General features: G+C 44.0%; 1 protein-coding gene across 1 annotated transcript; it reads left to right on the forward strand.

Moving 5' to 3' along the window:
- Positions 1–3,262: 3,262 nt before the first annotated feature.
- On the forward strand, positions 3,263–12,718 carry LOC100555043 (zinc finger protein 708). Its single transcript, XM_003230228.4, has 4 exons — positions 3,263–3,944; positions 5,404–5,492; positions 8,135–8,255; positions 9,076–12,718. The coding sequence occupies exons 1-4, from the start codon at positions 3,440–3,442 to the stop codon at positions 10,944–10,946; spliced, it is 2,586 nt and encodes an 861-aa protein (XP_003230276.3). The 5' UTR covers positions 3,263–3,439; the 3' UTR covers positions 10,947–12,718.
- The last annotated feature ends 2,420 nt before the right edge of the window (positions 12,719–15,138 follow it).

Genomic DNA, 15,138 nt, shown 5'->3' on the forward strand with positions numbered 1-15,138 from the left:
GTCAAGATCGTTTTGAATTCTGCTCCTGTCTTCTGGAGTATTAGCTCTCCCTCCCAATTTGGTGTTTTCTGCAAACCTGATTATGCCTTCTAACCCTTCATCTAAGTCAGTGTGGTCCAACCTTTAGTTACTTGAGGGCCAATCAAACTTTAGTATAGGTATGTGAGGGCCAGAGACATTCCAGAAAGAAAATGAATTACATAATTAATATTGAATTATGTAATTAAAATATTGATATTTAATTACACAATTAAAATATTAATATTTAATTACATAATTAAAATAATAAAATTTAATTACATAATTAAAATATTTTTTTCCAGTTAGAAGGGCAAGGGTCAACAAAAATGAATTTGTGGGCCGCATGCATCCCACGGGTTGGACCACACTGATCTAAGTCATGAATAAAGATGTTAAACAGAACCAGGCCCAGGACAGAACCCTCTTATGGCACTCCACTCGTCACTTCTTTCCAGGATGAAGAGGCAGCATTGGGGAGAAATGCTCTTTGAGTTTGTTGGACATCCAGTCCAACCCCTTCCATGCAAGAAGGCACAATCAAAACACTCCCGATAGACAGCCTCTGTGGAAAAGCCTCCAGAGAAGGAGACTCCACCACACTCCCGCCTAGGCCACTGTCCCAAGAAGTTCTTCCTAATCTTTTCAGTCAAATATTTTCCCCTGCTATTTCAAGCCATTGCTCCCTTGTGGATTGGTCTCTAGAGTTGCAGAAAGTCAGTTTTCCCCTTCCCTCCTCCTCAATAGGACACCCTTTGAAATCTGGAAACATGGTTCTCATGATCCATCTCCAACTTCTCTTCTCCCAGGTAAACATTTCACAGGAGGAAGGAAAAAGAGAAGTAAGGAAGGGTGGAACAGAATGGAGGGAAGGAAGGAAGGATATAAAGGAGAGAAGGAGAAAGAGGAAGATAAGGAAGAAAGAGAAAGAAGGAAGGGTGGAAGAGAATGGAAGGAAAGAGGGAAGGAAGGCAGGAAGGACAAAAGGGTGGAAGGAAATGAAAGAGGGAAGGAGAAAGAGGTAGATAAGGAAGAAAGAGAAGGAAGGAAGGGTGGAAGAGAATGGACGGAAGGAAGAAAGAAGGAAGGACAAAGGGTGGAAGGAAATGAAGGAAGGAGAAAGAGGAAGAGAAGGGTGGAAGAGAATGGAGGGAAGGAAGGAAGGAGGAAAGAAAAGGAAGGAGAAAGGGTGGAAGGAAATGAAGGAGGGAAGGAGGAATAGAAGGAAGGAAGGGTGGAAGAGAATGGAGGGAAGGAAGGAGGAAAGAAAGAAGGAAGGACAAAGGGTGGAAGGAAGTGAAGGAGGGAAGGAGAAAGAGGAAGAGAATCAAGGAAGGGTGGAAGAGAATGGAAGGAAGGAAGGAGGAAGGACAAAGAGTGGAAGGAAATGAAAGAGGGAAGGAGAAAGAGGAAGATAAGGAAGAAAGAGAAGGAAGGAAGGATGGAAGCGAATGGAGGGAAGGAAGGAGGAAAGAAAGAAGGACAAAGGGTGGAAGGAAATGAAGGAAGGAAGGAAGGAGAAAGAGGAAGAGAAGGAAGAAAGAGAAGGGTGGAAGAGAATGGAGGGAAGGAAGGAAGGAGGAAAGAAAAGGAAGGAGAAAGGGTGGAAGGAAATGAAGGAGGGAAGGAGGAAGAGAAGGAAAGAAGGGTGGAAGAGAATGGAGGGAAGGAAGGAGGAAAGAAAGAAGGAAGGACAAAGAGTGGAAGGAAATGAAGGAGGGAAGGAGGAAGAGGAAGATAAGGAAGAAAGAGAAGGGTGGAAGAGAATGGAGAGAGAAAAGGGAGAAGGAAGGAAAGACAAAGGTGAAGGAAGGCAGGAGAGAGGGAAGGAAGGATAAAATGGTGAGAGAAAGGAGGGCCTGAGAAAAGAGCCCAAAGGACTGCATCTGGCCCTTGAGTCTAGGTAAAGGTAAAGGTTTCCCCTGACGTTAAGTCCAGTTGTGTCTGACTCTGGGGGTTGGGGCTCATCTCCATTTCTAACCCAAAGAGCCGGCGTCCATAGACACCTCCAAGGTCATGTGGCCGGCATGACTGCATGGAACGCCGTTACCTTCCCGCCGGAGCGGTACCTATTGATCTACTCACATTTGCATGTTTTTGAACTGCTAGGTTGGCAGGAGCTGGGGCTAACAGCGGGCGCTCACTCCGCTCCTTGGATTTGAACCTGGGACCTTTCGGTCTGCAAGTTCAGCAGCTCAGTGCTTTAACACACCCTTGAGTCTTCCATTACTTTGGCCCCCAAATCCATCCCAACATTACACAGATGAGACTTCCTTGATTCCTCCTTTTTAAAAACAATCCACTCCTAGAGAAATGCTGTTCAAGCACAATATCAAACCTCTACTGAAAATGAATTATGTGATATTTCACTGCTAGTTTATATATCTTATCACTGAATTGGTGTGTATGTATGGGTCATATACATACATACTGTCATATTGGGAGCTTCCTGTGGTGCAGCATGTTAAAGCGCTGAGTTGTTAAACTTCCAGACCGAAAGATCACAGGTTTGGATCCGGGGAGCAGAGTGAGCACCGGCAGTTAGCCCCGGCTTCTGCCAAGCTAGCAGTTCAAAAACATGCAAATGTGAGTAGATCAATCGGTACTGCTCCGGTGGGAAGGTAACAGCGCTCCATGCAGTCATGCCAGTGGCCACATGACCTTGGAGGTGTCTATGGTCAACGCCGGCTCTTCGGCTTAGAAATGGAGATGAGCACCAACCCCCAGAGTCAGGCATGACTGGACTTAACATCAGGGGAAAACCTTTAGCTTTACCTTATGGGCCATATAGAAGTGAAAAACAAGAGTTTTTATACATCTCAAGGCATGTGCAGAATAACAGGGGAAGGTTAGCTGAAGGCACAGGTTGAGGGGTAATAATAATACTAATAATACATTATTATTAATAATAATAATTAATATTATTACATATTACATTGGATGCCGTGCCAAAAGATCTCAGCTGGCATTTGGAAACAATAGACATTGGCAAAATTACGATCTGCCAACTGCAAAAGGCCACCCTACTGGGATTTGCGCGCATCATCCGAAAATACATCACACAGTCCTAGACACTTGGGAAGTGTTCGACTTCTGATTTTGTGATACGAGGTCCAGCATGTCTTATCTTGTTTGCTGAGTCATACAACAACAACAACAATAATAAGGTGGCACCTGTAAGGGAAAAGTAAAGTGAGTGAATGTCCGCACTTAATGTGCTTCATTATATTATATTTAATCTCAAAACACCCATTGGGAAAAATATACAGAAGCCACCCACAATTGTGTTGTAAACTCACTTTTTTCTGTTTAGGCCATTGCTGGTTTGCAGATATTGTTACTTTACTTGGACTTCATCTCTCCATAATCTTGTGTAGCCTTTTCTTCATGGCATAAAAGGGGAAGAGGTTCTTCAACCAAGATGGAAACTGTTTTGGAGCCCAGAGTGAAGATGGAGGAGCCAAACCAATGTGGCCCCGAAGGAGGAAGAGAGCCCAATACAACGTGGGGCAGGAGAAGGGTTGTATCCTGGGGGAGAACCGGGCAGGATGCTCTAGATGAGAAGGGGTTCAGTGCAGACTTCCATGGGGCTGATGGGCCCCGAGAGGTGTGCAGCCGCCTCCACTCTCTCTGCCGCCTGTGGCTGAAGCCTGAGGAACATACCAAGGCGGAGATGCTGGACCTGGTGCTCCTGGAGCAGTTCCTGGCCGTCCTTCCTGCGGAGATGGAGCGCTGGGTGAGGGAATGTGGGGCAGAGACCAGTTCCCAGGCCGTGGCTTTGGCGGAAGGATTCCTCCTGAGTCGGGCAGAAGAAGAGCGGCAGGAGAGAGAGGTCCCTCAGGCCCAGGAGGCCCCAGTGGAGACCAGCAAGAGGTTCTCTTCTGGGTGGATTGGACTAGAGGACAACACAGGAGAGTCCTCTCTGGGTAAGATGTCATTTGCTCGGTCCTTGCTCTCAAGGATCTCCCAAATTTTGGGTATACTGTTATGTCCCCTAATAGATGTTTCCATTGCTGTCTTGGAGGACAGAAGGTCTGCTCCACTGGGCAAGATCCCTTCTTCTCTTGGTCAATGTGTCCCCCCAAAAAGCTTGTCTTGAATAGCTGTTTTGTTAGAATGTTTCAAGAATGGGTTGCTGTGAGTTTTCCAGGCTGTCTGGCCATGTTCCAGAAGCATTCTCTCTTGACATTTCACCCACCCACATCTACGGCAAGCATCCTCATAGGTCAATGATGGGCAACCTTTTGCGCTTGGTGTGTCAAAATTCACCAAAAAACCTAGCATGACTTGGGTGGTGTGTCACTTCGAGAAAAAACCCATAATTTCGCAATATGTATATTTTAAATAACAAAAATATATAATTGTAATATATAACGGTATTTAATAAATCAAAACTATTTACTACCATTATTTCCATGTACAACAATCTATGGTACCTCTTGCAGTTTCCACGCTGATTTCTCTCTATTGTAGTTTCAATGTAGTCATGAATAATGAATAATAATTTGATAATATATTACAATAATAATAGAATGATATAATAATTATATATATATATATATATATATATATATATATATATATATAAATGTAATGTGCATAATTCCCATGGACTAAATAACAAAACCACTGGACCAAATTGCATCAAATTTGGCCACAAAAAATCTAGTCATCCAATCAATCTGCATGCGGCAGCGTGTCAGCAAAAATGGCTAGGTGTGTCAGTGCTGACATGCGTGTCATAGGTTGGCCATCACTGTCATAGGTCATGAGGTCTGTTGGAATCTAGGCAAGAAGGGATTACAGTAGAGTCTCACTTATCCAAGCTAAACGGGCCGGCAGAACCTTGGATAAGTGAATATCTTGGATAATAAGGATGGATTAAGGAAAAGCCTTTTAAACATCAAATTAGGTTATGATTTTACAAATCAAACACCAAAACATCATGTTATACAACAAATTTGACAGAAAAAGTAGTTCAATACGCAGTAATGTTATGTTGTAATTACTATATTTAGGAATTTAGCACCAAAATATCATGATATATTGAAACATTGACTACAAAAATGGCTTGGATAATCCAAAGGCTTGGATAAGTGAGACTCTACTGTATATATCTCTGGGAGAAAAAACTATGTTTGTTTGAGGCAAGTGTGAATGTTGCCGTTGGCCACCTTGATTCGCATTGAATAGCCTTGCAGCTTCAAGGCCTGGCTGCTTTCTGCCTGGGGAAATCCTTTGTTGGAAGGTGTTCGATGGCTCTGATTTTTTCCTATCTGGAATTCCTCTGTTTCTGCATGGTGTTCATTATTTACTGTCCTGATTTTAGAGTTTTTTAAAATACTGTTCAGCTTCCCTTCCCTTCCTATGTTTGCCGTTTCACAGGAGGTGAGCCCAGGGTGCTGGGAAGACGTGGCAGCTCCACTCTTTCTGATGCCGGAGAAGTGGCATCAGCATCAGTTCAACAAGATCAGGTAAAGTGATGACAGTAGAAATGAGCTGGAGATAATTGTGGAAATCTCCCTGTTCACTTCATATGAACTAGATAGAACTTGCTTTTCTTCTGTTTCCACCCAAGTTTCCTTTTAAGAAATCTCAGAATCCTGTTCCCGACGTCCGTTTTCTTCCACTAGAGCCCACACAGTTCCTTACACTTCTGATATTTTCAAACTTTTGTAGGATCAACATAATTGTATATTCTGGAATAACCACCCATGAGAAGTCTTATTAGCCATGCTTGTTCTATGAGTCATTTGTAAATCAGATGTTTGTAACTCAGGGCTGCCTATAATTCATCTGGTCTGAAGAGTCGAATTCATTTACATTAACCAGACCTTCCTGTCCTGCCTCTTTGCCTATTGTGAAGGCATCCCTCCCTTGATATTGGTGAAAGGCATCTCTTGCCAGAAGCCCAACTTCATTAAATTTCAGACCATGGTCCAGGAAGTCAGTTCATTCCTGGTGGCATTGCCTGTGAAGCCAGTTAGTCGTTTATCCTTCTCTCCCTTCCTGGAACTGGGAGGAGAGACGAAATGGCGACCTGGGCATCAAGGCCTTCAGCTTCCTATCCATAGCTTCAAAATCCCAGGTAACCTCCTGAAGGCTACAAATCGCACTATCCTTATTCATCATTACATATAATAAATCACTACTGACCAAGAGGTCATGAGTTCGAAGCCCAGGTCGGATTGAGTGCCCGACCATTAAATAGCCCCAGCTCATTGTTTATCTAAGCAACCCAAAAGACAGTTGCATCTGTCAAGTAGGAAATTTAGAGACCGATTCTGTGGAGAGGCTAGTTTAATTAATTTACGTCACCATAAAAATGTCCAGCAGTGTTGTGTTCTGGAAGATGAGGAAGTACTCCATGAAGGGCTCGGCATCACAGTGAATTATGAAGCAGCAGCTCCTCCTGTGGCCGGAATGGAGCATACCCTCAAGAAGCCAGAAGTTGGAAAATGTTAAATAGCCTCTGTGTCTCTGTCTGTGTGTTTGGTATGTCTAATGGCATTGAATGTTTGCCATGCATATGTACATTGTGATCCGCCCTGTTGCTAAAGACACCAGGCTGCACACAGAACGTAGTCTTTTGAAGTTTATTAGGAAATATTTATTTATTTTATTTGCAGCATTTATATTCCACCCTTCTCACCCCGAAGGGGACTCAGGGCGGATCACATTATACACACATAGGGCAAACATTCAATGCCTTTTAACATAGAACAAAGACAAGACAAACATAGGCTTCGAGCGGGCCTCGAACTCATGACCTCCTGGTCAGAGTGATTCATTGCAGTGATTCATTGCAGCTGCTCTCCAGCCTGCGCCACAGCCTGAAATAGGGAAAAGATCGTTCATAAAAGGTACAATTTCGGTTCCAAAAGTTAGTTACTAAAACAAGGCCATAAGAAACAAATCCATAGAAACATTAGGCATGAAACAAGGTCCTTTCAAAAGAAGCCCAAGTCCCAGAAATGAGAATACATCCAGGCTACAAGATAATACAGGAAAGCAGACTTGGTTCTTGATTCAAGCGAGGAAATTGCTTTGATGAAGATTTCCTTCTCAGCAGACTGTTTTAATAGCATAACATGAAGGCATTTCTTTGCCATTTGACCTCCCTCTTATTTGCTATTCTGAGACTTCTGCACAACCCCCGAAATTCCACACGACTAGCCCGATCTAGAGAAGCGGCCTCATCGCTTCCAAGGCCACAGGCTCGTTAGTGTTATCAGGCTGAGGCTGGGAGCTACTCTCCCTTTCTGCTTCTTGCACCTGAAAACCATCATCAGTAACAACATCCGCCCTAAGTCCCCTTCGGGGTGAGAAGGGCTGAATATAAATGCTGTAAATAAATAAATTAAATAAAATGACATGAACCAAACGGAAGGGGCAATGGTCTGTGGACTAGACAAGCCTTGCCAGGCTCTCTTTTACGTCTTGGATGTTTGCTCCAGGGAGACAGCACACCTCTCAAGTCATCCTGTCAGGCCCACAAACCACGGCTTCTGTTCCCTCCATAGGAGGCCTCCTTCCACCACCACAGGCTTTCTTGGAGGATGTTCAGGGTCCATTCCATGTGCTCACTCTCCCAGGACACCTCAACATTCCCTGGGAACAAGCTCTGTTGCACTTCTTGGTCTACGTCATCACTGATGCTGGAAAGAAATGTGAATTAATTATGTAGCTCCCGATTTACAGAATAAATCCTGGCCCTTCTTCTGTCTGTAGCATTCTCCCAACAGTCTACCTCCTGTGTGTGCAAAGTGACCTCCTCCTCAGAGAGATCCCCTGTGTGATTCTCCTGGGATGGAAGCAAGCTCTTCCTCCCTAATATGTGGATACATGGGCCTCTAAGAGCACTTGCTACAAGTGTAGATACCCACATCTTCAGGCAATAACATGAACATACCACAACTGTTGCAGGTGACTGCATGAACTCCCATACCATCATTGATGCTTCTTACTTTTTTAGAAGACCCAGCTCACGACAGTTGGGGTGGCTACTCCTAAAAGTTATCTCTTTGAATTCTTTACTGAGACTTCAGTGGATCAGGATTCTTCTTAGCAGTAGTAGAACCACTAATGATTTGTGTGTCCAACTTTCTTCTTTCAGGTCATGTTTGAGGATGTGGCTGTACATTTCAGTGAGGCGGAGTGGGCCTTACTAAATACGGATCAACGGTCCCTGCACAGGGAGGTCATGGAAGAAAATTATAGGATGGTGTCTTCTCTGGGTAAGAATCAGCGTCTTGGTGCATAGTTCAGGAACATGAGTCATCTTTGGCCAGCACTTCTGATCCTAACCAGGCTGGAAGAAACAGTTCCCCTCTGGGCCCTACTTCTGAGGTGTTGCTCTTCAGTGGGACATTTACGCAATGCTTATTTGAACATGGTTTAGTAGAGTGGCTCATGGTGTTTTCGGGTTGCATGTTGCACCCCCTCCCACTGTACACAATACTATGGTGGGAGTGATCATCCAGAAAGGAGTTCTCCTTTGATGAGGCAAAGTTCTTCATAATAATAATAATAATAATAACTTTATTCTTATACCCCGCCCCATCTCCCCGAAGGGACTCTGGCCGCTTACATGGGGCCATGCCCAGACATAACAATATAAAAGCAAACAATGCAATAAAACAAATCAATCAACAATAAAAACAACAATAATGATAAAAACAGTCATAAAAGGTCAGCATACAAAATAGGTATTAAAAACATGAGTTGAATTCACGGATCTGGGCCAAAGTGCAAAATATGTCGAAGTCATCAGGGAGGGGTAGTTACCCAGCTGACGTAGTCATGAAAGCGCTAAGTGTAATACTGAGAAGGCATACCTATGGGTCTATGCTCAGTGGGCAAATAGGCCGAACCTACAAGGGTCAATCATCAAAGGCCTTCTGGAAGAGCCAGGTTTTCAGGTTCTTCAAAGTTCTTCAAATCTTCATACGAAGATTCTCGCCTCTTCTTTCTCCCTCTCACAACATTTTTGTAGTTGGCTGATTCCAGTCTTCCCTTTTCTCATGCCTTCCTACTTTATGTCTTTCTTCTTTCAAGGTGATGATGGACAAGGGAGTGAAAATGGGGGAGCTCCAAATAATATGTGGCTGAAAACAGGGAGACGTAAAAAGGAAGAAGAAAGAAGCCCGAGAATAGAAGCAGCAGGATACAACAGCAATCAGTGCCCTGTCGACACCAGGGAAATAACAATACAACAAACAATAGACGAAAACAGGGAGATGGGAAACAGCCCTGTCTCTGAGAATGGCTTCTTCAAGGAGGCATCTAGTATACACCCTGCACACAATGAGAAACATAAAATTGTGGACATGCCATATAAATGCCTGGAGTGTGGAAAATGCTATCCCAAAAAGAATACCCTAAGAAGACACCAAAAAACCCACATGGGAGAGAAGCCATATAAATGCCTGGAGTGTGGAAAATGCTATCCCAAAAACAATACCCTAAGAAGACACCAAAAAATCCACACGAGAGAGAAGCCATATAAATGCCTGGAGTGTGGAAAATGCTATCCCAAAAACAATACCCTAATAAGACACCAAAAAACCCACATGGGAGAGAAGCCATATAAATGTAAGAACTGTGGAAGATGTTTCACTGAGAAAGGATACCTCAAGAGACATGAAAGAACCCACACAGTAGAGAAGCCCTATAAATGCCTGGAGTGCGGAAAAGGTTTTTCTCATAAGATACTTCTTATTGGACATGAAATGAATCACAGAGGAGAGAAGCCCTATAAATGTCTGGAGTGCGGGAAGGGTTTTACTTGGAAATTTAGCCTAAAACTTCACCAAAACACCCACAGGGAAGAGAAGCCATATAAATGCCTGGAGTGTGGAAAAGGTTTCTGTCAGAGACAAAACCTCAAGAGCCATGAAAGCACCCATGCACAAGAGAAGCCATATAAATGCCTGGAGTGTGGAAAAGGTTTTTGTAATAAGAGAAGTCTTATTGGACATGAAATGAAACACAGAGGAGAGAAACCCTATAAATGCCAGGAGTGTGGAAAATGTTTCCTTCAAAAAGCACACCTCAAAAGCCACGAAAGAACTCACACACATGAGAAGCCATACAAATGCCTGGAGTGCGGAAAAGGTTTTACTAATAAGATCTGTCTTATTGGACATGAAATGAATCACAGAGGAGAGAAACCCTATAAATGCCTGGAGTGCGGGAAGTGTTTCTCTTTGAGTAGTCACCTAAAGCAGCACCAAAGATCCCACACGGGAGAGAAACCCTATAAATGCCAGGAGTGCGGAAAGGGTTTTTCTGCTAAGAAAAATCTCATTGGACATGAAATGAATCACAGAGGAGAGAAACCCCATAAATGCCTGGAGTGCGGGAAGAGTTTCACTTGGAGAGATAGCCTAAGGCTGCACCAAAAATCCCACAGAGGAGAGAAGTCCTATAAATGCCTGGAGTGTGGGAAACGCTTCCCTCAGATAGAAGTCCTCACTGAACATCAAAAAACCCACAAGGGAGAGAATCCATATAAATGCATGGAGTGTGGAAGATGTTTCTTTCTGAAATCAAACCTCAAGAGACATGAAATCATCCACACAGGAGAGAAGCCCTATAAATGCCTGGAGTGTGGAAAAGGTTATGCAGAAAAGAGAGCTCTTATAGGACATGAAATGAGTCACAGAGGAGAGAAACCCTATAAATGCCTGGAGTGCGGGAAGAGTTACAGCCTTAAAGCTGTCCTTACAGCTCACCAGAAGAGTCATAAAGGAGAGAGTGGGAAGAGTTTGAGCTACAAATCAGACCTCAAAAATGTCCAGGATATTCTTTTAGAAGGCAAAACCAAAGACATGTCTGGAGTGAGGGAAAAGCTTCCACGGGAGAGCAAGTCTCAAGGCCCACTAAAAAACCCACACGGGAGAGAAGTCAAAAAGCCTCGATTCTGAGAAGTGTGAGCTGCAAATCAATCCTCAAAGATGTGGGTTTTTTGGTGTCTTCTTAGGGAATGTTCATAGAAAGAGAAATTGTACATATTCCTGCCTTGTGGAAAGAATCATAGAATCATAGAATCATAGAATAGTAGAGTTGGAAGAGACCACATGGGCCATCTAGTCCAACCCCCTGCTAAGAAGCAGGAAATCACATTCAAAGCACCCCCGACAGATGGCCATCCAGCCTCTGCTTAAAAGCCTCCAAGGAAGGAGCCTCCACCACGGCCCCGGGGAGAGAGTTCCACTGTCGAACAGCCCTTCTCACAGTGAGGAAGTTCTTCCTGATGTTCAGGTGGAATCTCCTTTCCTGTAGTTTGAAGCCATTGTTCCGTGTCCTAGTCTGCAGGGCAGCAGAAAACAAGCTTGCTCCCTCCTCCCTATGACTTCCCCTCACATATTTGTACATGGTGATCATGTCTCCTCTCAGCCTTCTCTTCTGCAGGCTAAACATGCCCAGCTCTTTAAGCCGCTCCTCATAGGGCTTGTTCTCCAGACCCTTAATCATTTTAGTCGCCCTCCTCTGGACGCTTTCCAGCTTGTCAACATCTCCCTTCAACTGTGGTGCCCAAAATTGGACACAGTATTCCAGGTGTGGTCTGACCAAGGCAGAATAGAGGGGGAGCATAACTTCCCTGGATCTAGACGCTATTCCCCTATTGATGCAGGCCAGAATCCCATTGGCTTTTTTAGCAGCCGCATCACATTGTTGGCTCATGTTTAACTTGTTGTCCACGAGGACTCCAAGGTCTTTTTCGCACACACTGCTGTCAAGCCAGGCGTCCCCCATTCTGTATCTTTGATTTCCATTTTTTCTGCCGAAGTGAAGTATCTTGCATTTGTCCCTGTTGAACTTCATTTTGTTAGTTTTGGCCCATCTCTCTAGTCTGTCAAGATTGTTTTGAATTCTGCTCCTGTCTTCTGGAGTGTTAGCTATCCCTCCCAGTTTTGTGTCGTCTGCAAACTTGATGATCGTGCCTTCTAACCCTTCGTCTAAGTCGTTAATAAAGATGTTGAACAGAACCGGGCCCAGGACGGAGCCCTGCGGCACTCCACTTGTCACTTCTTTCCATGATGAAGACGACGCATTGGTGAGCACCCTTTGGGTTCGTTTGCTTAGCCAATTACAGATCCACCTAACCGTAGTAGAGATGAGTTGCACAACAAGCTTCACAAAATAGTAGGAAACCCAAATGCAAAAGAAGCCGTGGAAATGTCTGGAGTGTTAAAGCCATCACTCAGGAAAAAAAAAACTCCCCTTGAATTCTCTCAGAGGAGAGAAGCCTCTAAAAGCTCAGAGGGTGGGAAGAGTTGTGTCCTCGAATCAGGTCTCAAAACTCTCCAGGAGAGAAAGCATAGGCACGTCAAGAGTGTGGGAAGAGTTCGATCCTCAGTGGGCACCAGAGTGCTCACACAATGAAGAAACACATGTGGACAGAAAACTGTTCTAGCCTTTGTACAGATTCTCTCTTGTCTAGACTGACAGTTGATGGAAGTCATCTTGGACCTTTTCTTGGCACAATTAAGGGAGAACGTGGTACGTTCAGCCCAGTCCTGGCCTTGTGGCACTGTCACCACATGGTTGAGATGATGTCGTTTCCACACGGGTTTCCTCCTTTTCAGTTCTTTGTGCTTGTTTTAGAAAGTTCACTGAAATTTCTTCCATTTCTTGTATTCTTTTGGAAATGCTCAGAGAGAAATAAAGTTATCTTATAGCCTGGTGGTATAAATGGTTTGAGCCTTGTACTGTCCCTCTGTAAGACAAAGCTTGCAGCCCAACTTGGCTTTGGAAACCCACTGGTGTGTCTGGAGCAAGTGACATTCTCTCAGCCTCAGAGAAAGACAAAAGTGAAGTCCCTCAGGATCCAAATGCTAACCTGGGCTGATTATAGCTAATAGTGTAGCTATAAAGAATCCTTCAGCTGTAGAGTTCAATCTTAAAAGTCTCCAAAGGTTTATTAAAACAAAGTAAAAGAGTTCCCCTGACATTAAGTCTAGTCATGTCTGAATCTGGTGCTCATCTCCATTTCTAAGCCAAAGAGCCGGCGTTGTCCATAGACACCTCCAAGGTCAGGTGGCCGCCATCATGACTGCATGGAGCGCTGTTACATTCCAACCGGAGCGGTACCTATTGATCTACTCACATTTGCATATTTTTGAACTGCTAGGTTGGCAGAAGCTGGGGCTAACAGCAGGAGCTCACTCCGCTCCCCAGGTTTCAACCGCTGACCTTTCGGTAGGCAAGTTCAGCAGTTTAGTGGTTTAACCCACTGCACCACTGGGGGCTTCTTATTAAAACATAAGAACTACATTTCTTGATAGAAAGGGTTGGGTCTAAGCTTTCTCTTCCCCTCCATTACTTCTAGGTTAAAACAAAGGGAAACATCTTTTTTTAAAAAAAATTATTGCAGTGGTATCCATCTAATACAGTAGACTCTCACTTATCCAACATAAACGGGCTGGCAGAACGTTGGATAAGCGAATATGTTGGATAATAAGGAGAGATTTAGGAGAAGACTATTAAACATCAAATTAGGTTATGATTTTACAAATTAAGCACCAAAACATCATGTTATACAAAAGGTTTGACGTTGGATAAGTGAGACTCTACTGTACATGGAAATCATCTTACATTATATACATCCATAAACTATTACTTTTTACCCCCCCCCCCCCTCCGTCCAACCTCACAAAGCATTTTTTAAGTATAGCCAATCCAGGAGTCTGTCCATTTTCTCCTTTGTCTGATCATTAACTTTCCCTTCTTCCGCCCATTTCACATACAGTAGAGTCTCACTTATCCAACACTCGCTTATCCAACGTTCTGGATTATCCAACCCATTTTTGTAGTCAATGTTTTCAATACGTTGTGATATTTTGGTGCTAAATTTGTAAATACAGTAATTACTACATAGCATTACTGCATATTGAACTACTTTTTCTGTCAAATTTGTTGTATAACATGTTGTTTTGGTTCTTAATTTGTAAAATCATCACCTAATTTGATGTTTAATAGGCTTTTCCTTAATCCCTCCTTATTATCCAAGATATTCGCTTATCCAAGCTTTTGTCAGTCTGGATTCGGAAGTCCCACAGTATCTTTGCGTGCTCATTTTCCAATACTTTTCCAGATTTGTAATCCCACCAGTTCTTTACTGCTGGCAGGTGGTACTTGAGGCATAAGTTCCAATGAATCATTTGGGCCACATAGTTGTGCCTCTGTTTGTAGTCTGTCTGTGCGATTTTCTTACAGCAGCTGAGGATATGATCAATGGTTTCGTCGGTTTCCTTGCACAGCCTGCATTGTGGGTCATCAGCTGATTTTTCGATCTTGGCCTTAATTGCATTTGTTCTGATGTCTTGCTCCTGGGCTGCAAGGATCAGGCCTTCTGTCTCCTTCTTCAGGGTCCCATTCGTGAGCCAGAGCCAGGTCTTCTCCTTATCAGCTTTTCCTTCAATATTGTCAAGGAACTTTCCATGCAGTGTTTTGTTGTGCCAGCTGTCAGCTCTAGTTTGTAGTGCGGTTTTCTTGTACTGGTTTTTTTTTTGTCTGCTGTGCTTTGAGGAGTTTCTGATTTTTGACTTCAATCAAAGCAGGTTCTTCACTTTGCTTTACATATTCTGCCAGGGCATGTTCTTCTTCTTTGACTGCTTCAGGGTGGAAGGAAAGAAAGGCCTCCATGGACCTCCTTCCGAGTGGGAGGAAAGAAAGGCTTTCACGGATTTCCTTCTGAGTGGGAGGAAAGAAAGTCCTCCATGGACCTCCTTCAGCATAGGAGGAAAGAAAGGCCTCCATGGATTTCCTTCAGAGTGGGAGGAAAGAAAGGCTTTCACGGATTTCCTTCCGAGTGGGAGGAAAGAAAGGCCTCCACGGACCTCCTTCAGGCTGGGAGGAAAGGTAGACCTTCTTGGACCATGTTCAGGGTGAAAAGAAAGAAAGGCCTCCACGGATTTCCTTCAGGGTGGGAGGAAAGAAAGGCCTCCACAGACCTCCTTTGGGCTGGGAGGAAAGGTAGACCTTCTTGGACCATCTTCAGGGTGAGAAGAAAGAAAGGCCTCCACGGATTTCCTTCAGGGTGGGAGGAAAGAAAGCCCTCCACGGACCTCCTTCGGGCTGGGAGGAAAGGTAGACCTTCTTGGACCATGTTCA

This window comes from Anolis carolinensis, chromosome 2, assembly GCF_035594765.1.
Source record: "Anolis carolinensis isolate JA03-04 chromosome 2, rAnoCar3.1.pri, whole genome shotgun sequence".
NCBI lineage: Eukaryota > Metazoa > Chordata > Lepidosauria > Squamata > Dactyloidae > Anolis > Anolis carolinensis.

Coding starts and splice junctions, on each gene's coding strand:
- LOC100555043 (XM_003230228.4), top strand. CDS start 3,440: ATGGAAACTGTTTTGGAGCCCAGAGTGAAGATGGAGGAGCCAAACCAA. Junction 5,493..8,134: donor CATCAGTTCAACAAGATCAG/GTAAAGTGATGA, acceptor TTCTTCTTTCAG/GTCATGTTTGAGGATGTGGC. Junction 8,256..9,075: donor TAGGATGGTGTCTTCTCTGG/GTAAGAATCAGC, acceptor TCTTCTTTCAAG/GTGATGATGGACAAGGGAGT.